This window comes from Hemiscyllium ocellatum, chromosome 34 (assembly GCF_020745735.1).
Source record: "Hemiscyllium ocellatum isolate sHemOce1 chromosome 34, sHemOce1.pat.X.cur, whole genome shotgun sequence".
Lineage (NCBI taxonomy): Eukaryota > Metazoa > Chordata > Chondrichthyes > Orectolobiformes > Hemiscylliidae > Hemiscyllium > Hemiscyllium ocellatum.
In genome coordinates, this window is record NC_083434.1 from 6,372,651 (window position 1) to 6,399,873 (window position 27,223).

Genomic DNA, 27,223 nt, shown 5'->3' on the forward strand with positions numbered 1-27,223 from the left:
TGGAAAGGGAATTTGGTTGGATGATCATGTTACTATCAAATAAGACAAGAGGTTACACACAGCATGATTCAGCCTCAGATGGTAACTAGAGCAAGAGATTGAGTTGTATTTGAAAACAACTTCAGTCCTCTCAGCATCTGCGCTAAAAGAAATTGGAATACCGGAATGCAAGATCCAGTTCAAAAAGCACTGGTTTGGGAGTAAACTGTATGGAAGGAATGAGGCAGCCAAGGGTCCTTGACAGATCAAACAGTAGCAACTAATTGTTAATCAGATCAGCATGAATGTATCACGTCAGTGTAATCTCAACAATGGAAAATGAATTGTAATATAAAGGGAAGTGGAGGTAGAGAAAAATGGGCTAAGAAAATATTGAAAATGTAAAGAAGTATGTGGGAAGGGGGTAAGAGTTGGGAGAAAAACATAATGAGTCGAACATGGAAGCATCGAAATACTTCAAAATAAAGGACCTGAGACCTTGTAATATATGTCCATATAAAAGAATGTAAAATGTACAGAAAGACCAGAAAAATGAAAGAATTTCAGAAACAGACATAGTTACATGATCAATTATTTCCTATTGTGAGTTATGCCTTGGAGTAAAAACAGCTGCAGAAAATTTGGATGTTTTAAACCATGCTTATTGAGAGACAAAACTATGTCCATCTAGTGAATTTGGAGAAAATAAAAGTAGACACAATCTTAGCATGGCTGTTCAAGCCCAGTCTGCATTTTATCAACTAGAGCTCTCTATTAATGACAAATTCTGATGTCACAGTCCATTCATTTTCTTTACAATTCTGTTTACAAAGGCACAGTAAAGTGACATTCTTTACAAACTATAGAGCTGTCATTTTACAATTAGGCAGATCAATCTACAATCAGTTCTGATATATTGTAATAGTTCTGTTCTTGTGCGATCTTGTTTTATAAGAAAATCGCACAATAGCTGTGCCACTTAAAGTATCACAGCCGGAATCACGTTAAAGCCAATTCGCGTTGAAGAAACACCTTATTATGGCGGTACAGACTGTACTTCAAAATTATTTTTTTTTTTGCGAATGGGTTAATTGAACACTCCAGCCAACACGTTCTTCCTTCTGCATGCAAGTAGTAAATTGGAAAAAATATGCTTTGATCCAGCTTACGTTGTTGTAGCACCTTTTTAATTTTGAATCAATGATTCACATACATAATCAGACAGTCGTGGTTTACTATAAATCTCATTTTGATGCAAAACGGTTTCAAATGCACATCATCTGCATTTACTGAAGCTGTATAGGGAGGCAACTAGCTTTTATTGTTGGTTTGCACTTAAGGTTCGCACAAAAAGTCCTGAGTGACAGTAAAAAAAATAGTGCTGGATTGCATAGTGCTTCTCTAATAGATCATGTTATGCTGCATTATATTTATTGGCTGGAGGTCCTAGACCATATAGAATCCTGTGGACATCTAAGAGCAGTTTGTTATTTGATTATTGCTCGTATCTTTGAGCATTGAGTCACACAGGGTTGCAACTCCTGTTTTACATCATTTTTTATTCTTGCAGGTTGTATGTGGTTGGGGATAGATCTATGTGACTTGGACTCTCATTCTGATTCATATAGTTTATATCAAAGATTGATTTTTCTATTCCAGCTGAGTTGGACAGTGAACATGCTCAGAAGGTGCGAGATATGGAGAACACACAACAGCTGAAACTGAAAGAGCGGCAAAAATTTTTTGAAGAAGCCTTTCAACAGGATCTGGAGCAATACCTATCTACAGGACACTTGCAGATAGCACAGAGACGAGGCAAGTTTTTAAATTATTTCGCTATTTGAGGCAAGGTTTTACATTATTTCATGACTTGTGATAAAATCTATTTTGTACCTATTTGCACTGTATAAACTGGAAAATTGTGGCATTTGAGGCACAAGATATTCCATTGTTTGAAACATATATGTGTGTCTCGTAACAAGGGTAAGATTTGGAGGATCTCAAACGGTCACCAAAAAATAATTTGAGACTCGGTGAACAGCACGTCAAAGTAAAGAGCAGGAAAAGACGCTCCATTCAGCTAATGTATCCCTTTTAGTAACGTCTATACTGCTCAGCGATTGGGACTTAGAAGATTTGCCACACTTATCAGCTGAAAAGAAGTTGACTGTGAGAGAAACTGGAACTTCAGTGCAGCTGAGAGTGGGGATCTAATATGCCCAAGAGCTGCATTTTGTTGCAGCTGAGAAAGCATATTTATTTTAACCGCAAAGATTACTAGTCCCAGACTGGATCACTATGAAATTTGGCAGTCTTGTCCAGGATTATAACACAGTACCTCTATGGAATCTTCATATAATGTCAGTTTTTTAAATTTATTTTGTCTGATGAATTTGGTGAAAACACTTGCCTCTTAATATTTCTGGTATCCTTTGTTAGATGTATGAAGAAATTCATTTTAATAAGTACCCTACATACTTGTGTATCAGTTGAATATTGAAGACACATTTTTTAAGATGAAGTTGGGGCGTTGACTTATATACAAGGTATTGTTTTCAAGGGACTGAAATTCATGCTGCAGTTCGAAATACTGTATTATTATCAGCAGTCAATTTGATTGCACAACTAATCCTGGGTAAAGAAGAATCCTAAATTCTTACAGAATCCTAACCTTCTACTGTCCAACCTCCTGCCAGATCTGAGTCAAGAACACAAACTTTCCTCAATTTGCTACATTCTCTGATACAGTACATGGAGTTCCAATCACTCTGTGTGACATTCGGGTGAGCGGGTTCCTTGCCCTCAGGCCACAGCTCTGATTGGCTTGTGGCTGCCAATCAAGCTAAGGCAGTGATGTCATTGGAGACAGGTGACTGCACTGCCACCCCACCGTGCACTTGCTCGGGGCTGTGCTGATGGAAGGCACTAGAGGTTCATAGCCTAGTGCCAAATTGAAGAGGGGAAGGAGGAGAAGAGAGGGGGAGGGTAGCCATAGGGGGAATAGAGGAAAGGCCCGGTTACACAGAAGCTCACTCAACTGCTGATTAATGAGTGGCAGTTGTGACCGCCTCACATCCTCCAGCAGGTAACACTTTAACCAGCAGAAAGGGAACGAGGTGTCTCAATCTGCGCCTCACTCTTGTTTTCCACCCCCCCACACCTCCCCAAAAACAAGTGTGGGCATTGTTGGGGAGCACTGTCATTTTTCTCCCAATAATGTTCCTTTCAAATAGTTTGACATGTTTTATTCTATTATAGATGGAATATAAAGCTGTATCATCATAGTTAGAGATGATAATGGACAGCCTTCCAGGCTCTACCACAATAAGTATTTCCCACTAATTTCGTATGATAATGTGGTAACTTGCCATTTTTAAAGTTGATAAATACTGATAGACTTAGTACCAGTCTGAATGAATTAAAACATGCCGTAGTAAACCAAGTACGGTAAATAGTCGTGAATGAATAGAGATGTGATATAGTAAACAAAGCACAATGAATAGAGGTACCGATAGGAATGAATGAATGAATGCAATTTTGTTGAAATGGGTTAATGCGAACATTGACTTCATTAAGCAAATACTTTCTGAAAAATCTATGAAATTTCACAAAAAATAAATTTAAGTGAACATTGTTTCCTTTTGTAAGAGGTTTGTAATGTGGATAGTAGAATCGACTTATGCATGAGAGATATGGAAAATTCAAGACTTTTTGGCCAAAATAAGGGGTCAACTTATACCAAGAGATTGATTTATACACGAGTACATATGGTGGTTATTTAGCAATTTCATTCATTCCATTCTGATAATGTTGGAAACTTGTTTTAGATTAATAAACCTACATGAGAAAATGACAGCAATCTAATGTATACACCTGGGACTGGGTGAAGTGGAAAGATCATAACTTGACATTTAAGGGTTTACTCATGTTTGTGTTAATTGGGGAAATAATTGTTTGAAGTTACTTCTATTTCAAGTATTTTGGACAGTATATATGACTTTTTCCTTTCAGAATGTTGTAGATCTTCTCCGTTTCTGTGATGCGATTTGTGACAGCTACTAATGTACAAACAGTGTTGTCAGAGTACATTATGATGAATGATTGGCCTGAAGCCAGTGAGATTGAAACTCTTGTTAAAAATATTTATTCTTTTCAGCTTTGTAGTTGCAGAGGTTTGCATGTATGGAGTAAAAGCTGGTTCGTAGTTTTTTGACTTATCGGGATTAGTGAAGATTTGGAGCCCTCAAAGAAAATAGCTGAGTTGAGATTGAAATAGCATGGTGATCTATTATTGAGAAGAAATTAAATGTGGTGAGACATGTCATAGAGGTGGGACTACCAAGAAGCGGGAGAAGAGGAAGTCCTGAGACCAGATAGAAAGATGCGATAATGAGAGTCTTAATCACAGTGGGATTGGAGAAGAATAAATCACTGAGTGTGGTGTGGGAAGAACAGAGACAAAGGTTATCACCTCGCATTGTAGTGACCGCAAGTTCATTTTTCAATGAGAAAAGCTGAAAGAAGTTACAGAGCATGAACAGGGAAAAGTGTTTATAAAGAACAGCAAAAATGTAATGCTGTTAAGTTAGTATAACCCTTTAGAAGTAAACACTCCAAGAGTGTCATCTTTAAGTGTTTACCTTGATCTTAAAGGATGTTTGGGTCAATTTATCACTTCTATGGTTAATGTCCTCACACCATTTAAAATTGGAACAAAAGTAATCTATTGATCCTGTCAAAGATATTTTACAATTCAGTTAGATCATGACTGATCTGTGCTTCTAATTACTCTTACATTATTCTTTGGTATTCTTATAATAAAAAAATCTGTCGATGGCCATTTTGAAATTCACATTTCATCCAGCATTTGCAACCCTTTGGGGAGATAATTTGTGCATGAAAATATATTTTGATCCTTTTTATACTTCAAATCAGCCCTCAAATTTCCAAAGTACCAAGCCAAGTTTTCGCAACTTTTTGTTGTAATTGATAAATGGCATGTTACAGATTCATTCTCTCCTATCTCATGTATCAAAGTTGAAAAAACACAAGAAAACTTAGTAAGAAGTGGTAGACTAATTGGTAAAGTTAGATGACATGGGATTCAGTGCATGCTTGCCAATTGGGTGCAAGATTGGCTTTAAGATAGGAGACAGAGGGTAGTGATCGGAAGTTGTTTTTCAGACTGTGATGTTCCACAGAATTTGATACTGGGTCCACTTCTGTTATTTATATAAATGATTTGGTTGAGAATATAGGAGGCATGGTTAGTAAGTTTGCAGATGACACCAAAATTGGTGGTGTACTGAACACTGAAGAAGGTTGTCTAATATTACAAAGAGATTTTGATCAATTGGCTGAGTAGTGGGAAATGGAGTTTAATTTGGATACATGTAAGGCATTGCTTTTTGATAAAACCAATTGGGGCAGGGCTTATACAGTTAATGGTAGGGACTTGGATAGTGTTATCAAACAGAGAGAGCTAGGGGTTCAGGTACATTAATTTTTTGAAATTTGTGTCACATATGGATAGGGTGGTTAAGAAGACTTTTAGCATTCTTGCCTTCATTGCCTAGACCCTTGAGTGCATGGGATGGGATGTCATGTTGATGTATGTAGAGGATGTTGGTGAGGCCTCTCCTGGAGTACTGAGTACAGTTCTGGTTATAGAAAGGACATTATTAAACTAGAGAGGATTCCGAAAAGATTTACTAGGAATTTGCTGGGAATAGAAGGTTTGAGTTACAAAAATGGCTGGATAGACTGGGACTCTTTTCACTGGAGCATAGGAGGTTGAGGAGTGAGCTTACAGAGGTTTGTAAAATCGTGAGGGGCATAGATAAAGTGAATAGCAAAGATCGTTTCCCTAAGTGGGGGATTTCAAGATGAGGGGGAATATTTTTAAGATGAGGGTAGAAAAATCTAAAAAGGACATGGGGACAACATTTTGAGACAGAGTGGACAGTGTATGGAATGAACTGTTAGAGGAAGTGGTGGATACAGGTACAATTACAGCATTTCAAAGACACTTGGACAAGTACATGGACAGGAAAGATTTAGAGAGATATGTGCCAAATAGAGGCTGATGGGATTAGTTTAGTTTGGGAACATGGCTGGTATAGAATAGTTGGACCAAAGGGTCTGTTTGACTATTTGCTCTATATTTGCTATTGCTGTGAAAAATGCTGGATACTATAGAAGTTCCACATCATGCCATGTTAGACCTAGTATTCATCAATTGTGTACACATTATTAAAAAAAGGTTTCAAAGAAGATAGGTTTTTAATTTGAATTGTTAATCTCTGTACTTCCCGTTCATTCTCCTTGAATTCTGCATAATTGGTCATATGGTGAGATTGTTTTGTTGATGCCTTATAATCAATCTACAGAAATTGCTGGAAAAGTACAGGAGGTCTGGCAGCATCTAATGGAGAGAAATCATAACATGTTCTGAGGAAGGGTCAGTTAACCTGAAATGTTAAGTGTAATGTGTCTCCAACGTTGCTGCCAGACCTCCTGAGCTTTTCTAGCAGTTTCTGTTTTTGTTTCCAATTTACAACATCTGCAGTTCTTTTGGTTTTTAACAAGACCATTTATTTTTGACTGCATAAATGCTTGCTGCTTACAAAAATAGCTGTGAAATTGATTTCTCCAACTAATCACTGAGTGGTCAGTCAGCTCCTTAAGCAAATGCATTTTCTGGTAAGACTTCCTGTTTTTTTCTTTTGCCAGTGGTTAATTTTGTTCCACTCGAAGAAACCAGTCTTCCCCATCCACACTATTCAAACCCTTTATCGTCTTGTGCATCTCACATAAGTCACCCCTCAGCCTCCTGTGTTTGAAGGAAAACAACTTCACATTTTCCAATCATTTCTAATAGCTGCAGTTCCCTCTCTCCCTCTCTCCCTCTCTCCCTCTCTCCAACACCCTCCGGCCTAACCAGTGAATGCAGGAGACTGTGTGTTAGCCAATACCTTTATCAACAGGCAGTCTCCATAAACTAACACATTATGTACTTCAAATACTCAATGTGTTGGACTGGAGTGTACAAAGTTAAAAATCGTACAACACAAGGTTATAGATCAAAAGCACTAGCTTTCAGAGCACTGCTTCTTCATCAGGTGGTTTACTGACGAAGGAGCAGCGCTCCGAAAGCTAGTGCTTCCAATTAAACCTGTTGGTCTATAACCTGGTGTTGTGTAATTTTTAACTCAAATACCCCAATCTATCACAATGTTGAGTATTTATACTGTAAAGTACAGCAATGATATGTATAACCCCTGCATTATGTTTCTATTACTTACTGTGTTTTCACATTGTTTGTAGACAAAGTTTTGATGTTTTTACTTGGTTTTTTTTTGAGGGATATTGATGTCTGGAAGCTTTGGTTGGTCAGGGTTTACTGCAGTTATGCGTATGTGACTATTTGGAATATTTGATCAACTGACACTCTCCTGGTCCCTTGGGGCTTTAGGGATCCTTCCATATCTGTCAGAAATTCACCTGCACCTCCACACACATCATTTACTGCACCCGATGTGGCCTCCTATACATTGGGGAGACAGGCCGCCTACTTGCGGAACGTTTCAGAGAACACCTCTGGGGCACCTGCACCAACCAACCCAACCACCCCGTGGCTGAACACTAACTCTCCCTCCCACTCCACCAAGGACATGCCAGACCATGGCAACACGACTCCTGGAGGAAGAGCACCTCATCTTCCGCCTAGGAACCCTCCAACCACGAGGGATGAATGCAGATTTCTCCAGCTTCCTCATTTCCCCTGTCCCCACCTTTACTCAGTCCCAACCCTCAGACTCAGCACCACCTTCTTGACCTGCAATCTTCTTCCTGACCTCTCCGCCTCCACCCCCTCTCCGGCCTATCACCCTCACCTTAACCTCCTTCCACCTATCATATTCCCAGCGCCCCTCCCCCAAGTCCCTCCTCCCTACCTTTTATCTTAGCCCGCTTGGCACACCCTCCTCATTCCTGAAGGAGGGCTTATGCCCGAAACATCGATTCTCTTGTTCCTTTGATGCTGCCTGACCTGCTGCACTTTTCCAGCAACACATTTTTAATTTTGACATTGTGACTCCTAGTTACTGACATACTAACTAATGAAAACAGAATATCCTCCTTTACTCTGTCAAAATTGTTTGAAGTTTGAAGACCTTATTTGGATCGTCTCTTAATCTTCTCTGCTCCAAGGAGAATGAGCCCAATTTCCCTACTCTTGTATCTAAAATCCCTTATTCCTGCTATCATTCTGTTCCATTGAAGTTTCTCCAATGCTTTAACTTCCTTCCTGAAATATGGTGCCCAGAACTGAACACATTATTCCAAATGTGGTCAGACCAATGATTGGTAGAGGTGTATTACCACTTCCTTTTATACTCTATGCCTCCATTTACAAACCTAAGGATCCTATAAAGCTTCTTAACAACTGTTTAAACATGCCTGGCCACCATCAGCGAATCATGCACATAAACCCCAAGGTCCCTCTGCTCCTGTACTCCCGTTACTGTTGTACCATTGAGCCTGTATTGTCTCTCCATGTTTCTTCTGCCAAAATGCATTACCTCCTATTTCTCTGAATTGAAATTCATCTACCCAGTGTCAGTCCATTTGCCTGTGTCATTTCATCAAAAAACTCGATTATATTTGTCAGATTTGATCTGCCCTTGACAAAGCCATGCTGATTGTCTAACAAAAACTTAGAGAAAAATAAGTGTAACTTTACCTTATCCCATGTTATGGCCTCCATCAGTTTTGCCACTGGTGATGTCAGGCTGACAGGTCTGTTGTATCCTAGGTTATTGTTTGCCCTTCTCTTAAACAATGATGTCGCATTCGCAATCCTCCAATTCCCAGGACTAATCCTGTGCTCACAGAGGCTTAGATAATTTCCATTTTAAATGGTAATCTATTGTACCAGTCTGAAATGGCAACAAGGACAGGATGTTTTTTTACATTTCATTTGAGAAACTAAGGATTGAGGAGCATTGTAACACATCATTGAAATTCCTAAAGTTAATTGTTCAAACTTCCTCAAAATTTGAAAAATTGTTGTGTGCTGTTCATGTTTAGGTACACAGTCTATGGACTGCATTGTTTAAACAAAATGGTGCCAAAGAGATCTATATTAATCTGAACAGGACTAATATAATTGCAAACCAGAGTTTCACATTTGGCTGAAAGTGAATAAAATAGAAGATAGGATAATGTAAATGTTTTCTTTAAATAGTCTCTGCTGCTTCCCCACATCATCATTCTTACATACGTAAAAAGGGGGTGGCTGGGACAGCATTGGTGAAGTGGGGTTAGGTGATGGCAGGCAGAGGGTACGACCTCGTTGGTCAATAAGAGGAATGAATCCGGTAGGTGGCTGGGAGGAGTGGGAGTGGGAGGGAAGGGGCTGGGAAGGCAGTTGGGGAAAGGGAGGTTATTTGAAATTGGAGAACTCAATGTTGAGTTCTCCGGGTTTCGGGCTGACCAGGTGAAAGGTGAGGTGTTGTTCGTCCAATTTGCAGTTTGGTTCATTGTGGCAATAGAGGAGGCCAAGGATGGTCATGTTGGAAAGGGAGTGGGAAGGGGAATTAAAATAGACGGTAAGGGAGGTCTGATTGGCCCCTGTGGGCCTGGCTGAGATGCTCAGCGAACCACTCCCTAAATTTACATTTGAATATTTTCCCCAACCTCTGCACTACATGAACAGTAAATGATTGCCTCCCTTCAAACACTGCTCACTTTCCTTTCAATCCCAAAGTCATTGGACTCTAAAATAAAATTTGACCCCTTACCCTGAAAAACTTAGAACTTGTTTCCTCTGTAACATCTTGTTTGAATCTCTCCAAAAAGACTTCTGTCCCTGCTATAACCCCAAAATGACCCATAATTAAGTCATAAAACATAGCCTCTGTGACCAGTGCGGACTGAACTCTTTGTGTTGTTTAGTGTCCAGTGTCACTGTCATTATCCAGTTCACTCTTAACCAGTAGAAAATATCCAGAAATTGCTTCTCTTCTCGTAATATTCAATACATGGTTCTCATTCCCTCATCTATATTTTGGTTATATTATACACAGACACGCCATCAGGTTTCACAATAACATTGACAGTACCACTTTAATTTTTCCATTGCCTGTTGACCCCTCCACTCTGTAGATTAGATTAGATTACTTACAGTGTGGAAACAGGCCCTTTGACCCAACAAGTCCACACCGACCCGCCGAAGCGACAACCCACCCATACCCCTTACCTGACACTACGGACAATTTAGCATGGCCAATTCACCTGACCCGCACATCTTTGGACTGTGGGAGGAAACCGGAGCACCTGGAGGAAACCCACGCAGACACGGGGAGAACGTGCAAACTCCACACAGTCATTCACCTGAGGCGGGAATTGAACCCAGGTCCCTGGCGCTGTGAGGCAGCAGTGCTAACCACTGTGCCACCGTGCCGCTGTATGTCCAACTGTTTTTCCAATATCCAGCCTGAGAAACAGCAGATTCCTCCAGTTAAACAATGGGATGACCACAATGATCAGTTTTGACTGTTAGATTCACTGACACGAATAAAAAGATTTTATCTCTTTTCCCAACCATTCTTTTAGACCATTGGTTCTCAATCTTAGCATCCTTGCTATCATTGCATCCTTTCAGAGTACAGGTAGTCACCTACATTGCATGCCTTATGCATTTTTTCGCATCTTTAGACTTAATTATTCTAGTGTGCCGCAGCTAGACCTCCATCTATCACCCTGTAAGATATCATTGAATCATCTAAATGAAAGGCACTATACCAATGTTAATTGTCTATTTTGTAATTTAAAAACAAAAGCTTGAACCTTGGTATTGACGGTGGTTTTCATTCCTTGGATCTGATAGGAATTTGCATGGCAGTTGAATCATAAAGCAGACCTGTAGTTGTCACATTATTCACCTAGTTTTCTTCCTATTTGTAGTCGATATATTTTCATCTGTTCCAGGTCAGGGAATGATATGAACATGTGGCTTAGGAGGAAAGAATAGAAGAGCTGTATCAATTTGGAATGGTGTGATTTGTGGATTCACTTTAGAGACATTGGAGGTTGAGACTGGAGAGTAAACATGGGCTCTCTGAGCATAGTTTGGACCAGCAGGATGAAAGCAAAATGCTGTTCTCAATTAGTTGGAGAAGATGATGATGGAGTTGATGTTTAAGTAAAAAATGAGGTCTGCAGATGCTGGAGATCACAGCAGCAAATGTGTTGCTGGTCAAAGCACAGCAGGCCAGGCAGCATCTCAGGAATAGAGAATTCGACGTTTCGAGCATAAGCCCTTCATCAGGAATTATCAGGAATTATGACCAGAAGTTAAAAGATCCTATTTTAAAGCTTTTGTTATAAGACAATGTAATCGTTTGACCTTTGAAGGATATTTTATTTCTTCAAGCAGTGTTTGGTTCCCAGGCCCATTAATGAGTATACTTTGCAAATGTCAGATTTTCTTGTGTTGTTGCAGATTTCAACATTTGAAGCTTACTGGTGAATGAAATAAGTGACCTTTGAAAACAATTTTTTGAACTGTTTTCCATAAACAAAATGGTACCAAGAAAAATACTAGAACATAGAAGATTTGTGTATTGTTTATAAAGTTATAAATTTAAGATCAGTTTGGGAAAATGCTATCTAAAAAATTAAAGTAGCAGAAATGAAAAGGGTACAGAAATTAGAAGCAAAAGACGGTGATTAGATGATTGTGTTCAAATGTCAGTTTTAGTTTCATTTCATTAGCTATTTCCTGTCGTGGCTTATCATTATTACAATAAGTAAAACTAATCCAAACAATTGAGCAAGTTTAAAGCAATACCACTTGTATTTGTTTCAGGGTCAAAATGTATAAGTTGACCATTTAAACAAAGTACTACTCCTAGGAGATGATGAATTTCATCCAAAGATGTCTGTTCAATGTTTATAATAGACTTTTTGCTTTGACTATATAGGGGTCCCCAGTTTATAAACATCCAACTTTGGAACGCTCATACATTTGAACACAATCCAGTCCGGGGGTGTAATTTTGAAGACCCAATATACAAATTGTAATCTTGTACTTGTAATTAGCTGTTTTATACTGTCCTGCATTGTGTTCTGACTGTGTACAAATTTGACTTGTGACCCCTGTTATTGTATCCTATTGTTCATCACTAAAACTGCACATAATACCTTTCCATTAAAAATTTTAAAAATCAAATATAGCCTCCTGTCCCCATCTTTTCTTTCTCCACCACAAATTGTTGCCTCAAATTTCCCTAAGTCCTCTGCCTTCATTTTGAGCAGTTGCAATCAGAACATGGACACTCAGCAGATCAGAGTTCCACTACTGTTTCTTGCTGCCTAACCCAAACACTCATATTTCTCTAACCTATATCGTTGGCCTCATGTTAGCTGCTATTGTTAATGGTTCCCTCTTTTCTTCAAATTTATTATCAACTTGTTGAAAAAAAATGTCCTTACCTCTATGACCTTTTGAAGTGTCATTCCACATCCCACCTCTATTTCTTCTAGAGTTCTTCAATAAGAACTTAAGCAATAGAAATAGGAATGGGTCATTTTGACCCTAGACCAGCTCCACCATTCAATAAAATCATGGTCATTTAACCTTGTCAGTTGGACCTTCATAGTCTATAATCAGTATCCTTTGATAACCAAAACTCTGACTTTACTCTTTAATATAACAACTGAGCATCCATTGTTCTCTGGGGTTGAGAACAAATGTTGGCTTCATATTCCTTTTAGAAAACTTCATCTCAATAAAGCAACAAACAGACACTGAACTGCCATTATGTCGTCAACAAAAACACAAATGCTTCATGTTTACAGGGAACAAGTAAGATAAGGTCAAGTTGTCAGAATCCCACAGAACCGTAAGGCTGTTGTATCATTAGAGTGAGTCAACTAGTTTGTGGTGGTTTAACTTGAGGGTCACCAAGCCTCAGGCAAAGTGAGAAAGACCTTCAAAGAGGGGAGCAAGTAATAAAAAATCTAAATCAAAAAACACAAAAAGAACCTTAAGTTTTTGTGTCTCCAGTCCCTGCGACATCCACCAGTCATGCTTCATTTTCAGGTCCATCCAGGAGTAGGCAGGATGGAAGAAGAGAAACAACCTATGATGGATTACGTCAGACCTCCATCTCACGAATGGAACTACATTTGACAATTTTTGTGGTATCTTGTTCTACCCTACATAATAAACTTTATAGAAAAGTGTCACGGGGAAAAAGTGTAAAAGAAGAAACCTAGATCTTTGATCATCTCCCTCTCCCTCTCCCTCTCTCTCTCTCCCAGCTTGTGTAAACATGTGAAAAATTGTCCAGGTTACCTACAATCTCTTTGAAATGTGTTTTTTTTTAACTGATGCTTCTTCTGCAGTCAGCTATTTGTATGTTTAACATGTTGCATTAAATTTGTTACATCTAGAAATAGGAGACCTGTTTGAAGCTGAGCATTGTTGGTGAATGGCTTTAAGACATTATTTAACCAAAGGTCTGAGGACATTAGCTTTGCAGACAAGAGTAAAAGCTAGATCACCTATTGTTGTCAATTGTAACTTCAGTTCTATGCTGCTGCTGATATGAGAATGCTTTAGGACAATTCAATTTTGAAATTATAGTATTGTAAAGAAGGTGAGTCTCGCTCTCCAAATGTTTGGATTCAATACCATGCTACTAGTGCACAATTATACTTTATTTCCAAAGATATTGACAAAGTTGCCTTTAAAGAGGGAAATCTTAATTTAAGTGTTTCAACCATTTTGTTAAGAATTAAATATGACTTCTGGATTCACTGTGAAAAAGTTAGTTGCTATTGGTCGTTCAGAATAGGATATTGCATTCTTAAAATGATCATCCTCATTATCCCATGGCTCAGTGTTCTAAGGTTCACCACACTCTTGGTTTTGAAAATTCACTCTTTGAAGTCAAATAATCCAAATGACAAAAACATTTGATTCTTATACTTTCACTGGAGCTGAAAGGTTTTTGCTGCCAAGAAGGACATATATACAATAGACAATAGGTACAGGAGTAGGCCATTTGGCCTTTCGAACCAGCACCACCATTCATTATGATCATGGCTGATCATCCACAATGAGTATCCTGTTCCTTCCTTATCCCCATAACCATTGATTCCACTGTCTTTAAGAGCTCTGTCCATCTCTTTCTTGAAAGTATCCAGAGACTTGGCCTCCGCTGCCTTCTGGAGCAGAACATTCCATATACCCACCACTCTCTGGGTGAAGAGGTTTCTCCTCAACTCTGTTCTAAATGGCCTACCATCTAAACTGTGTCCTCTGGTTCTGGACTCATCCATCAGCCAAAACATGCGTCTTGTCTCCAGAGTGTCCAATCTTTTAATGATCTTACACATCTCAATCAGATCCCCTCTCATCCTTCTAAACTCAAGAGCATAAAAGTCCAGTCGGTCCAATCTTTCAAGATGATAGTCCCACCACTCCGGGAATTGACCTACGCTGCATTACCTCAATAGCCAGAATGTCCTTCCTCAAATATGGAGACCAAAACTGCACACAGTACTCCAGATGCCAGGGCCAAGTACAGCTGCAGAAGGACCTCTTTGCTCTTATACTGAATTCCCCTTGTTATGAAGGCCAGTGTGCTATTAGCTTTCTTCACTGCCTGCTGTACCTGCATGCTTGCTTTCATTGACTGATGTACAAGAACACGCAGATCTCACTGTACTTCTCCTTTACCTAACTTGACTCCATTTAGACAGTAATCTGCCTTCCTGTTCTTGCCACCAAAGTAGATAACCACACATTTATCCACATTAAATTGCATCTGCCATGCATCTGTTCACTCACTTAGCTGTCCAAGTCACTCCTCACATTTCACCCTGCCACTCAGTTTTAGGTCATCAGCAAATTTGCTAATATTACTTTTAATGCCTTCATCTATATCATTAATGAATATTGTGAACATCTGTGGTCCCAGCACCGAACCTTGTGGTACCCCACTGGTCACCGCCTGCCATTCTGAAAGGGACCCATTTATCACTACTCTTTGCTTCCTGTCAGCCAGCCCATTTTCAATCTAAGTCAGTATTTTGTCCCCAATACCATGTGCCCTAATTTTGCTCACTAATCTCCTATGTGGGACTTTATCAAAGGTTTTCTGAAAGTCCAGGTGCACTACATCCACTGGCTCTCCCTTGTCCATCTTCAGTTACATCCTCAAAAAAATTCCAGAAAATTAGTCAAGCACGATTTCCCCTTCATAAATCCATGCTGACTCTGAACTATCCTGTTAATGCTATTCAAATGAGTCATAATTTCATCTTTTATAATTGACTCCAGCATCTTTCCCACCACTGGCGTCAGGCTAACTGTCTATAATTCCCTGTTTTCTGTCTCCCTCCCTTCTTGAAAAGAGGACAACATTAGCCACCCTCCAATCAGCAGGAACTGATCCTGAATCTATCGAACATTGGTAATCATTTTCCAATGCATCCACAATTTCTAGAGCCACCTCTGTAAGTACCCTGGGATGCAGACCATCAGGTCCTGCGAACTTACCAGCCTTCAGACCTAACAGTCTATCCAACACCATTTCCTGCCTATTATAAATTACTTTCAGTTCACCCATTACCCTAGGTCCTTCAGCCATTTTTACATTTTGGAGATTGCTTGTGCATTCCCCAGTGAAGACAGATCCAAAGTATCAATTCAACCCTTCTGCAATTTCCTTGTTCCTCATAATTAATTCACTCGTGTCTGTCTTCAAGGGCCCAATTTTAATCTTAACTTTTTTTTTCTTTTCACATACCTAACAAAGCTTTTACTATCTTCCTTTATATATTTGGCCGGTTTGCCTGCGTACCTCATATTGCCTTTTTAGTTATCCTCTGTTGCTCTTTAAAAGTTTCCCAGTCCTCTGGCTTCCTGCTCATCATTGCTATGTTATGCTTCTCTTTTATCTTTATACAGTCCTTAACTTCCCTCATCAGCCACTGCCGCTCCTGCCTCCCCTTAGAACCTTTCTTCCTCTTTGGAATGAACTGATCCTGCACCTTCTGCATTATACCCAGAAATACCTGCCATTGTTGTTCCACTGCCATCCCTGCTCGGGTATTGAACCATTGAACTTTGGCCAGCTCCTCCCTCATTGCACCTTTGTTCAACTACAATACGAGGAGAAAGTGAGGTCTGCAGATGCTGGAGATCAAAGCTGAAAACGTGTTGCTGGAAAAGCGCAGCAGGTCAGGCAGCATCCAAGGAACAGGAAATTCCTTGGATGCTGCCTGACCTGCTGCACTTTTCCAGCAACACATTTTCAGCTCAACTGCAATACGGACAATATCTAGAAATCTTCCAGTGAGTAAGGTTTTCAGATGACTTAACTGGATTTTCAACATTCTGAGTGTTGAGGCACCATCTCTCTTGACACTACAAAGTCGGAGAATTTTCCTTCAGTAATACTAAATGTGCATACAACACCTCCGAACTAAAAAGAAAATACAGCTGGTTGTTTTCATCCTGTTCTGTTTCCTTTATTCACGTTATATTGTTAAAACAGACCTATTTATTTTTCTGGTGTTGGTGTATTTGTTTAATGTGTATTTTGTTTTAACCCAGAGCCCATTGGAAGTATGTCTTCGATGGAGGTAAATGTTGACATGCTGGAGCAGATGGACCTAATGGATATGTCTGACCAGGAAGCACTAGACGTGTTTCTCAACTCTGGTGGGGAAGACAGCAGTGAAATCTCCCCAGTGTTAGGTAAAATAACAAATGTTTCTTATTATCCGGTGGTACGAAGCTGAATTAACTATCTATGTTGTGACATATGGATGCAGAGATGGGCCGAGAGGTAGCAGATGAAGTTCAACCTGGATAAATGCGAGGTGCTACATTTTGGAAAGTCGAACTTGAAAGTTGAGTAGAGGATTAAAGACAGGAGTCTTGGCAGTGTGGAGGAACAGAGGGATCTTGGGATGCAGGTACCTAGATCCCTTAAAATTGCCACAGAAGTGGACAGGGTTGTTAAGAAAGCATATGGTGTTTTGGCTTTCATTAACAGGGGGATTGAGTTTAAGAGCAGTGAGATCTTGTTGCAGCTCTATAAAACTTTGGTTAGACCGCACTTGGAATACTGTGTCCAGTTCTGGTTGCCCTATTATAGGAAAGATGTGGATGCTTTGGAGAGGGTTCAGAGGAGGTTTACCAGGATGCTGCCTGGAATGGATGGGCTTGTCTTATGAGGAGAGGTTGACTGAGCTCGGACTTTTTTCATTGGAAAAAAGAAGGAAGAGAGGGAACCTAATTGAGGTGTACAAGATAATGAAAGGCATAGATAGAGTTGATAGCCAGAAACTTTTTCCCAGGGCAGAAATTGTAAACACAAGGGGTCATAGTTTTAAGCTGTTTGGCGGAAAGTACAGAGGGGATGTCAGAGGCGGGTTCTTTCATAGTTTGTGAGAAGATTTGCGGGTTCTTTACGCAGAGAGTTGAGTGAGCATGGAATGCGTTGCCAGCAGTTGTGGAAGCAAGGTCATTGGGGATATTTAAGAGACTGCTGGGCATGCATATGGTCACAGAAATTTGAGAGTTCGTACATTAGGTTTACCTCACATGAGGATCAATGTTCGGCACAACATCGTGGGCTGAAGGGCCTGTTCTGTGCTGTACTGTTCTATGTTCTATGTCAGCAAACACCATAACTTGCAGAAGTGAACTGAGTTTTTATTTGGTAATAATTGCATTTATGCTTGAGAGGCATGCAGAGGATAAATAGACAAAGTCTCTTCCTGGGGTGGTGGAGTCGAAAACTAGAGGGCATAGGTTTAGGGTAAGGGGGAAAAGATTTAAAAGGGACCTAAGGGACAACTTTCTTACACAGAAGGTGATGCATGTATGGAATGAGCTGCCAGAGGAAGTGGTGGAGGCTGGTAAAATTAAACTATTTTTAATAGGCATCTGGATGGGTAAATGAGTAGGAAGGGTTTAGATGGCTATTTGCCAAATGCTTGCAAATGGGACTAGATTAATTTAGGATATCTGGTCAGCATGGATGAGTTGGACCGAAGGATCTGTCTCCATACTATAGGTCGACCTTATGACAGATATTTCAAATTTGTAATCTGTTGATCTGTAATACACATATATTTATTAGACTTCCTCTATATATTTTTTCATGGAATATGGGCATCATTGTTGAGGTCAACATTTATTGCCCATTCTTGATTGTTTTTGAGAAAATTGGAGGTGAATTACAATGGTATCAAATTGGAAAATAGTTTATGAGCTGCCTTAGTCCTTTTGCTTTGCTTCATGTATACCTGATCCAGCAAAGGGCATGTTTTGTTGCTGGTGTGGACTTCATTCGGTGTTATATGACCTAACTACATTACATGGTGAGATGCTGAAGTCACGTTTGTAATTTGATACAAATGCATTGGTTGACAGCTTGATGGTAGCAGAAGATAAACAAGGTAAAACTTGATGTTTCCACCCATTTAAAGTCTAATATTTCCACTCATTTGAAGAGGTCTTGATGTACTTATTTGAAATAGGAGCAGAAGTAGACTATTTTGCCCATTGACCCTGCTCTGCCATTCATTAATATTATGGCTAATTTGTTTGTGTTTCCAATTCATTATTTCCTACTACCCCTGGTAACAGGATAGATGGTGAGGGATTGTTTCCCTTTGTAAGGGATCTGGGACTAATGGGCACAGTCTCTGAGTAAGTGGTTGCTCAGGACAGAGATGAGAGATTTCTTCTCTGAGGGTCATGTATCTGTTGTGTTATTTACCGCAGCAAGCTGTACAGACTGTGTCATTAAGTATATTCGAGGCTAATTTTACTCAGTTAGGGATTCAAGTTTATGGGGAAAGGGCAGAAAAGTGGAGTTGAGGATTACCAGATCGGTTATTCTCTCATTGAATGGCACACGTTTGCTCTTATGTCCTATGGGCCTGAAAGAGCAACCACTGTGTTTAAAACAGTACTGTCTAGTTTGGACTCGCCCACGAGAGGATAAGTCCTTTCCATGTTCAACTTGTTAAGACCGTTCAGAATATAACACATCTAGATCAAGTGACCCCTCATTCTTTTGAAATCCTCCACCCAGTCCAACTTGTCTTGTAAGAAACTTATTTCAGCTATCAATGTTGTACACTTCCTATGACAGTGCGCTTAGATCTGTCCTTAAGTAAGGAGATCAAAACCATATTTATCGGAGATGTGGATCTGCCAACATCCTGAATAACTGAAGCATAGCAATTTTACTTCTTTCTTCAATTCTTTTCATAATGAAGAATAGCCTTCCTGATTATGTCCTTTATCTACATTATGACTCATGAGAACGCTGAAATCCCTTTGCACCTTTCAGTCACTCTCGGTTTATGTAATTATGTGAAAGTGAACAACTACATTTTCCCACATGCACTCAACCAATCAAATCTTTGGGTGGCACAGTGGCTCAGTGGTTAGCACTGTTGCCAGCACCAGGGTCCCAGGTTCAATTCCAGCCTTGGGCAGACTGTCTGTGTGGAGTTTGCACATTCTCCCCGTGTCTGCGTGGATTTCCCCTCTCAGTCCAAAGATGTGCAGGTCAGATGAATTGGCCATGTTAAATTGTCCATAGTGTTAGGTGCATTAGTCAGAGGGAAATGGGTCTGGGTGGGTTACTGTTCAGAGGGTCAGTTTGGACTGGTTGGGCTGAAGACAGCATAGATGAAAACCTATTTGCTGGTTATAGAATCTGGAACTAGGAGGCCTAGCCTAACATTTAGAACCAAGTCTTTCAGGATTGAAGTGATAAAACACTCCAAAAGTTTAAAGTTGAAATTCTGTTCTCAAACAACACTCAAGGTAAGGTGAGCTAATTTTAAGATATCAAAATCTTTGCAGCATTAGCAATTGTCCACGTCGACTAATCATGTGGAATTATTTTGTACTCCTAACCCTTAAGAAATCGGACAGTGCTTGCTTCTCTTGAGGTACAAAAGGTGTTCTGTAATATCTTGATTCATTCAAAATGATGGCTATATCACAATTGAGTCTCCTTGTCTGATAGACAAAGGACATTTCCTTTCATATTGTTTTTAGGAAAGCTTGGTTTATCACTGTATTCCCCCTTAACCTTTATCATACTGGTAAGATGAAGTAAAATTAACATGAAGTTGATGCTGTTTACAATTCAGCCTTTTCAGGTTCAAATGGTTGTGACATGTACTTAAAAAAATTAATCAAGATATAATTTGCCAGTGTTATGAAAGATTTTTTTTCTATCTTTGTGCCCTAGGCTTTAGAAGCTGCTGTCCAATTCTTTTGTTGATTTTTAAAACTTTTGTCAAACCTCTTATTGTTTAGTGCAAGTCTGCCATCTTGTGGATAAAGTTAAAAATCACATAACACTGGGTTATAGTCCAACAGGTTTATTTGGAAGTACAAGCTTTCAGAGCACTGCTCACAGAGTTAGGGAGATGAGCATGTATGTGCCTCACTCAGTAAATGGCGAAATGATATTTATGAATCGAACACTTCAGGGTAGAACAGTGGCTCAGTGGTTAGCACTACAGCCTCACAGCGCCAGGGACCCGGGTTCGATTCCAGCCTTGGGTGACTGTGTGGGGTTTGCACATTCTCCCCGTGTCTGCGTGGGTTTCCTTGGGTGCTCCATTTCCTCCCACAGTCCAGAGATGTACAGGCCAGGTGAATTGACCATGCTAAATTACCCATAGCATTAGGTGCATTAGTCAGAGGGAAGTGGGTTACTCTTCGGAGGGTTAGTGTGGACTTGTTGGGTCAGGGCCTGTTTCCACACTGTAGGGAATCTAATCTAATCAAGTTGATACTTTCCTTATAGATACATATTTGTACAGACATGCAGATCATGATAGGTTAATATGACAAATAAAGAAAGCAAACAACTAAAGGGATAGAATTGAAAAGCAGGGCAGAGACATTACATGAAAAATAATGTAGAACCTTCATTCAGCTGCATTTATTATATGAAAGAAAAACAAGATGAAATATGTAAAATTCATAAATTAAGAAGACGTATTTATCAGGAATAGAAAATAGTACATTACAGTGCTATACAGGCCCTTTGGCCCCTGATAGTGCACTGTCCTGTGAAACCAATATGAAGCCCATCTAACCTACACTATTCCATTCTCGTCTGTTGACCATTTAAATGCCCGTAAATTTGGCAAGTCTAAACTGTTGCAAGCAGTGCGTTCCATGCCCCATTACTCTCCGAGTAAAGAAACTACCTCTGACATCTGTCCTATATCTATCACCCCTCAATTTGAAGCTATGTCGCCTCGTGTTAGCCATCACCGTCTGAGGAAAATGGCTCTTACTGTCCACCTGACTTAACCCTCTGATTATCATGTATGTCTCGATTAGTCATATCTCAACTTACTTCTCTCTAACGAAAAGTCCTCTGCATCCTTTCCAAAGCTTCCATATCCTTCCTATAATGTGACCAGAACCACATGCAATGCTCCAATTGCGGCCGCACCAGAGCTTTGTACAGCTGCAGCATGACCTCATGGTTCCGAAACCTGATTCCTCTATTAATAAAAGCTAATACACCATATACCTTCCTATCCGCCTGGGTGGCAACTTTGAGGGAGATGTATGTACATGGACAGTGAGGGAACCCGAGACGCTTTTGAAATGTTACAATTGTACCAACCTCCACCATTTCTTCTGGCAGCTCATTCCATACACGTACCACCCTCACAGTGAAAAAGTTGCCTCTTCGGAAAAGACTTTATTTATCCTATAAATGTCCCTCATGATTTTATAAACTTCAATAATGTCACCCCTCAGCCTCTGGCACTATGTGTAGACAACGACGACATAAAGATTGAAGCCAAAGGCTCGACAGTCTCATCTCTGGTTTCCCAGAGAATCCTCGCATAAATCCCATCCGGCCCAGGGATTTATCTATTTTCACACTTCCCAGAATTTCAAACACCACCTTGTTGTGAACATCAATCCCACCTAGTAGCCTGTTCCTCCGTATTCTCCTCGACAACATTGTCTTTTTCTAGAGTGAATACGAACAAAAAATATTCATTCAGTGCTTCTCCATCTCCTCTGACTCCACACAACACAATGACTGAACACGCTGGCATTCTTTTCAAGAAAAAGACCTCAATCAGGTAATTTCTTCAAATTAAGATATTGAAAAAGGGTTTGATAGCCTAGATGAGGGAAAATGTTTCCATTTGTGAGACAGTCGAAAACTTAGAGGCACCAATGCAAGAAAAAACATTAGAGCTGAAAAATGTGTTGATGGAAAAGTGCAGCAGGTCGGGCAGCATTCAAGGAGCAGGAGATCTCCAGCATCTGCAGTCCTCACTTTCTCCAAGAAAAAACATTAGTCTAATAGTGAATTAATACGAAGCTTCTTTATTTAGAAAGTGGTGGATAAATGGAGTTGGCTAAGTACCATACTAAGTAGTTGAGAGGAATAAGAAGATACTTTAATAATAAGATCTTGATCAATTGGGTCGATGGGCTGAATAGTGGCACATGGAGTTTAATTTGGATAAATGTGAGAAATTGTATTTTGGTAAAACAAACAAGGGCAGGACTTACAGTTAAAAGTAGAGCCTTGGGTAGTACTGTAGAACAGAGAGACCTAGGGGTTCAGGTGCATAATTCATTTGAAGTTTGCAGCATATATATTGGATGGTTAAGGTGTTTCGCACATTTGCCTTCATTGCTCAAATGTTTGAGTACAGAAGTTAGGACGTCATGTTAAATTTTTATTTGGTGTGGGTGAGGCCTCTTGGACCATAAGAGACAGGAAAAGAAATTAGGTCATTTGAGTGTGCTCCACCATGCAATCACAACTGATAAGTTTCTCAACCTCCTTTTCCTGCTTTCTCATTGTAACCCTTGATGCCCTTGACAATCAAGAACCTATCTATCTCAATCTTAAATATACTCAATGACCTGGCCTCCACATCCTTCTGTGGTGATGAATTCCACAGATTCCCCACTCTGGCTGAAGAAGTTTCTCCATATCTCCATTCTAAACGGTCTTCCCTTTACTCTAAGGCTGTGCCCCCAGGTCTTAGTCTCTCCTACCAATGGAAACATCAACTCTGTCCAGGCCATTCAGTATTCTCTAAGTTTCAATTAAATCCCCTGTCATCCTTCAAAACTCCATCGAATATATACCAAGTCCTCAAACATTCTTTTCATTTTAGGATCATTCTCTTGAACCTACACTGGACTGTTCCAGGGCCAGGACTTCTTTCCTGAGATATGGGCCCAAATTTGCTCAATACTCTAAATTGTGGTCTGCATTATAAATTTTCAAGTATATCCCTGCTTTGATAATCTAGTCCCCTCAAAATGAATGCCAATGTTGTATTTGCCTTCCTAACTACTGACTCAACCTGTAAGTTTACGTTAAGAAAATCCTAGACTAGAACTCCCAAGTCACTTTGCACTTCAAATTTCTGAATATTCTCCCCATTTTGAAATATCCATTCCTTTAATCTTCCTACCAAAGTGCATATCCTCACACTTGCTCATGTTGAATTCCATTTGCCACTTTGCCCACTCTCCTAACCTGTCCAAATCCCTCTACAGCCTCCCTGCCACCTCAATAGTATCTGTCCCACTACCTTTCTTTGTATCATCTGCCAACTTAGCCAGAATGCCCTCAGTTTCTTCATCTAGACAGTTAATGTTTAAAGTGAAAGGTTGTGGTCCCAACACTGAGTCTTGCGGAACACCACTGGTCACTGGCTGCCATCCTGAGAAGGACCCTTTTACTCTCTGCTTCCTGCCAGATAGTCAATTTTCAATCCCTGCTCGTACTTTGCCTTGCCTCAAACACTGTGGGTCTTTGTCTTACTCAGCAGCTCTTGTGCGGCACCTTGTCAAAGGCCTCCTGGAAGTTAGATAACACCCATTAGCTCTCCTTGGTTTAACCAATCATTACCACCTCAAAGAATTCCAACAGATCTGTTAGGTATGATCTCCCCATTGATGAAACCATAAGACAGGAGCAGAAATTAGGCCATTCAGCCAGTCTGCTCTGCTATTCAATCATGGCTGATAAGTTTCTCATTCCCATTCTCCTGCCTTCTCCCTGTAACCCTTGATCCCCTTGACAATCAAGAACCTATCTATCTCCGTCGTAAAAACACTCAAAGACCTGACTTCCACAGCCTTCTGTGGCAATGAATTCCATAGATTCACCACTGTGGCTGTCTCCTTATCTCTGTTCTAAAAGGTCTCCCCTTTACTTTAAGGCTCTGCCCTTGGGACCTATTTTCTCCTATCAATGAAACATCCCTGCTTTTATATTCAAGTCGTCTTAAAATAAATGCTATCATTGCATTTGCCTTCCTAACTCTGACTCAACCTGCAAGTTTACTTTGACAGAATCCTGGACAAGTCTGTTTGCACTTCAAACTTCTGAATTTTCTCCCCATTTAGAAAATAGCCCATGTCTCCTCTTCCTGCCAAAGTGCATGACCCCATACTTTCCAATGTTGTATTCCATTTGACATTACTTTGCCCACTCTCCTAACCTGTCCAAATCCTTCTGTAGCCTCCCCGCCTCCTTAATACCAACTGTCCCTCTGCCTATCTTTATCATTTGCAAACTTAGCCAGTTCCTTCATCTAGATTGTTGACGTATAAAGTGAAAAGTTGTGGTCCCAACACTAACACTTTTGTGGAACACCACTTGTCACTGGCTGCTATCCTGAGAAGGACCCTTATATCCCCAGTCTCTGCTTTCTGCCAGACAGCCAAGCTAGCATCTTGCCTCAACACCATGGGCCCCTATCTTATGCAGTAGCCTCATGTGTGGCACCTTGTCAAGACCTTCTTGAAGTCCTGATTGATAACATCCATTGGCTCTCCTTGATCTAATCTGCTGTAACAGATTTGTCAGGCATAACATCCCCTTGAAGAAACCAAGGACTTTGTCCTATTTTACCACACTTATTCAGAAAGTCATCCTTCACGATGGATTCCAGGATCTTACCCATGACTGAGGTTAGGCTAACAAGTCTGTAATTTTCTGTCTTTTGCCTTACTCCCTTCTTAAACAGGGGTGTCATGTTAATTATTTTCCAGTCCTCTGGAATCCTCCCTGATTCTACCAATTCCAAAAAGATCACTACAAATGCCTCCACTGTCTCTTCAACTATCTCCTTTAGAACTGGCGTGTGATCCAGATTATTTATCCACCTTCAGGCTATTCAGTTTTTTCTAGCACCTCCTCCTTGGTGATAGCCACCATACTCAGCTCTGCCCCCTCACTCTCTTGAAGTTTTGGGAAATTACTAGTGTCTTCCACCGTGAAGACTGATGCAAAGTAATTATTCAGTTCAACAAAAAAACATTCAGCTGGAATGGTTGTATACATTTATGCTTAAATTGCAAAATTAGAAGGCTATGTCAATAATCCTTAATAGCAGTGAATTTTATTATATCAGGTTGTGATCATTGTATCGTTTGTCTTGGACAGGATCATTCTATCGGTTCAGAACTGGAGGTATATTTTTAAGGAGAGAGGAGAAAGATTTAGGAAGGACCTGAGGGGCAATGTTTTCACACACAGAGGTTCTTTGCCAGAGGAAGTGGTAGGTGAAGTAGTTACAACATGTAAAAGACATTTAAGCAACTACCTGAATAGGAATGATTTAGACTGATATGGGCCAAAAGCAGACAAGTTTATTCTAATTTGAGCACACTTCTGTTGTGATGTCTGTCTTACCTACTGAACAGGAAAATCCCTCCTTCAGCCCACAGGTCTAGGATAATGTGTTCAAGACCCTCTCTCACACATAGTAATGCAAGATATAGATTAACCTGAAATTCTTTCCTGTTTAGGCTTCCCTGCAAAACAATCTGATGGAATACTCAAGGCATCTTTTAGGTGCCATCATATACTTTAACAGGTTTTGCAGCGCTGAAATAAATAATTTGAAGGTTGATGTATGGTCATTTGATATTTGTATGCAGTTATTGGATTCCTATGTGATGGTTTGTGAACAGCCCAGAGTAAAGGCAGCATTGTGGCTCAGTGGTGAGCATTGCTGCCTCACAGCATCAGGGATCCAGGTTTGGATCTAGCCTTGGATGATTGTTTGAGAGTTTCCTCTGGGTGCTCCGGTTTCCTTCCACAGTCCAAAGATGTGCAGGCTAGGTAAATTGGTCATGCTAAATTGCCCATAGTGTTCAGGGACGTGCAGGCTTTTTGGATCAAATGGCCCATTTCCACACTGTAGGGGGAATTCGATGAAGTAGTGACAGCGGAGTAAAAGCCATCATTTTCAACAGCTAACAAAAATGCTATTTTTCTCTTTGTACAGGGTCCAAGTCTGAACCACAACAAGGTGAAATAACTCTGCAAGTGCCAAACCAAGATGAACTAAGATTGAAATTATCTTCCTTCTCTTCTACCTCTGCTGACAATGCCAGTCACAGTGTGAGTGAAGATGATACTCCACTGGTTCAGTCTGATGAGGAAGAAGTTCAAATAGACACCAGCTTGGTCACAATGAATTCAGATTTAAAAGAGAATGCTGACAGTGATTCTCAGTAAAGTGTGAGATATTATTTGAAACTTTGTTGAAGGTTACTGAATATTGAATTGCGTGAAAGATATATAATGGATAATCCACATCCTTTCCCTTTCGAAAAAAATGTAAATTCCTGTGTCTGCTCATACTACATGCTGCAGTAAGTTATAACTGGTTACCCATTTACTTCAAAAACAGAAGCATATGTCGCAGGCTTGACTAACAAACCTTCCCATCTAAGATATTGTTCACCTATCTATGCAGTGCTTAATGAATCGATATGTTGCCTTATTCTACCACGTAATTCCCAACATACAAGTATCCTTTAAATCCCAGTTTGCTTGTTTGTGTTTTTCACTAAGACTCTTCTAGCTGACTTCATTGTGCACTTTTCACCTTTAAATTAATAAAAGGTTTTGCAGTAGCTTCACTTCCAATTTTCATCTGAATAACAGTGCAACCAACGAACTAGTATGTCTCCATATATTTTTAAACTTCTGATGAAAGTTGCTTTCAGCTGTCCTTTCAAAACTTAGCACCATGGAGGAGGGAGATATGAAAGAACAAAGTGCTTAAACTTGGTCAGAGGGTAGCCAATTAAGTAACATTTCAAGATTGTATTTTATCTAGATGGGAGGGGTAAAAGCTAAAGAAGTGAGCCATGCAG

General features: G+C 40.0%; 1 protein-coding gene across 2 annotated transcripts in view; it reads left to right on the forward strand.

Annotated features, from left to right (window-relative positions):
- The window catches only part of dtnbp1a (dystrobrevin binding protein 1a), a 198,718-nt gene extending 171,738 nt beyond the window's left edge, over positions 1–26,980 (forward strand). For both annotated transcript variants that reach the window (XM_060850123.1, XM_060850124.1), the window contains exons 8-10: positions 1,639–1,794; positions 16,613–16,756; positions 26,347–26,980. In XM_060850123.1, coding sequence (XP_060706106.1) covers positions 1,639–1,794; positions 16,613–16,756; positions 26,347–26,579 — 533 coding nt within the window. In that variant the 3' untranslated portion in view covers positions 26,580–26,980. The remainder of the gene's footprint in view (positions 1–1,638; positions 1,795–16,612; positions 16,757–26,346) is intronic.
- Positions 26,981–27,223: the final 243 nt, after the last annotated feature.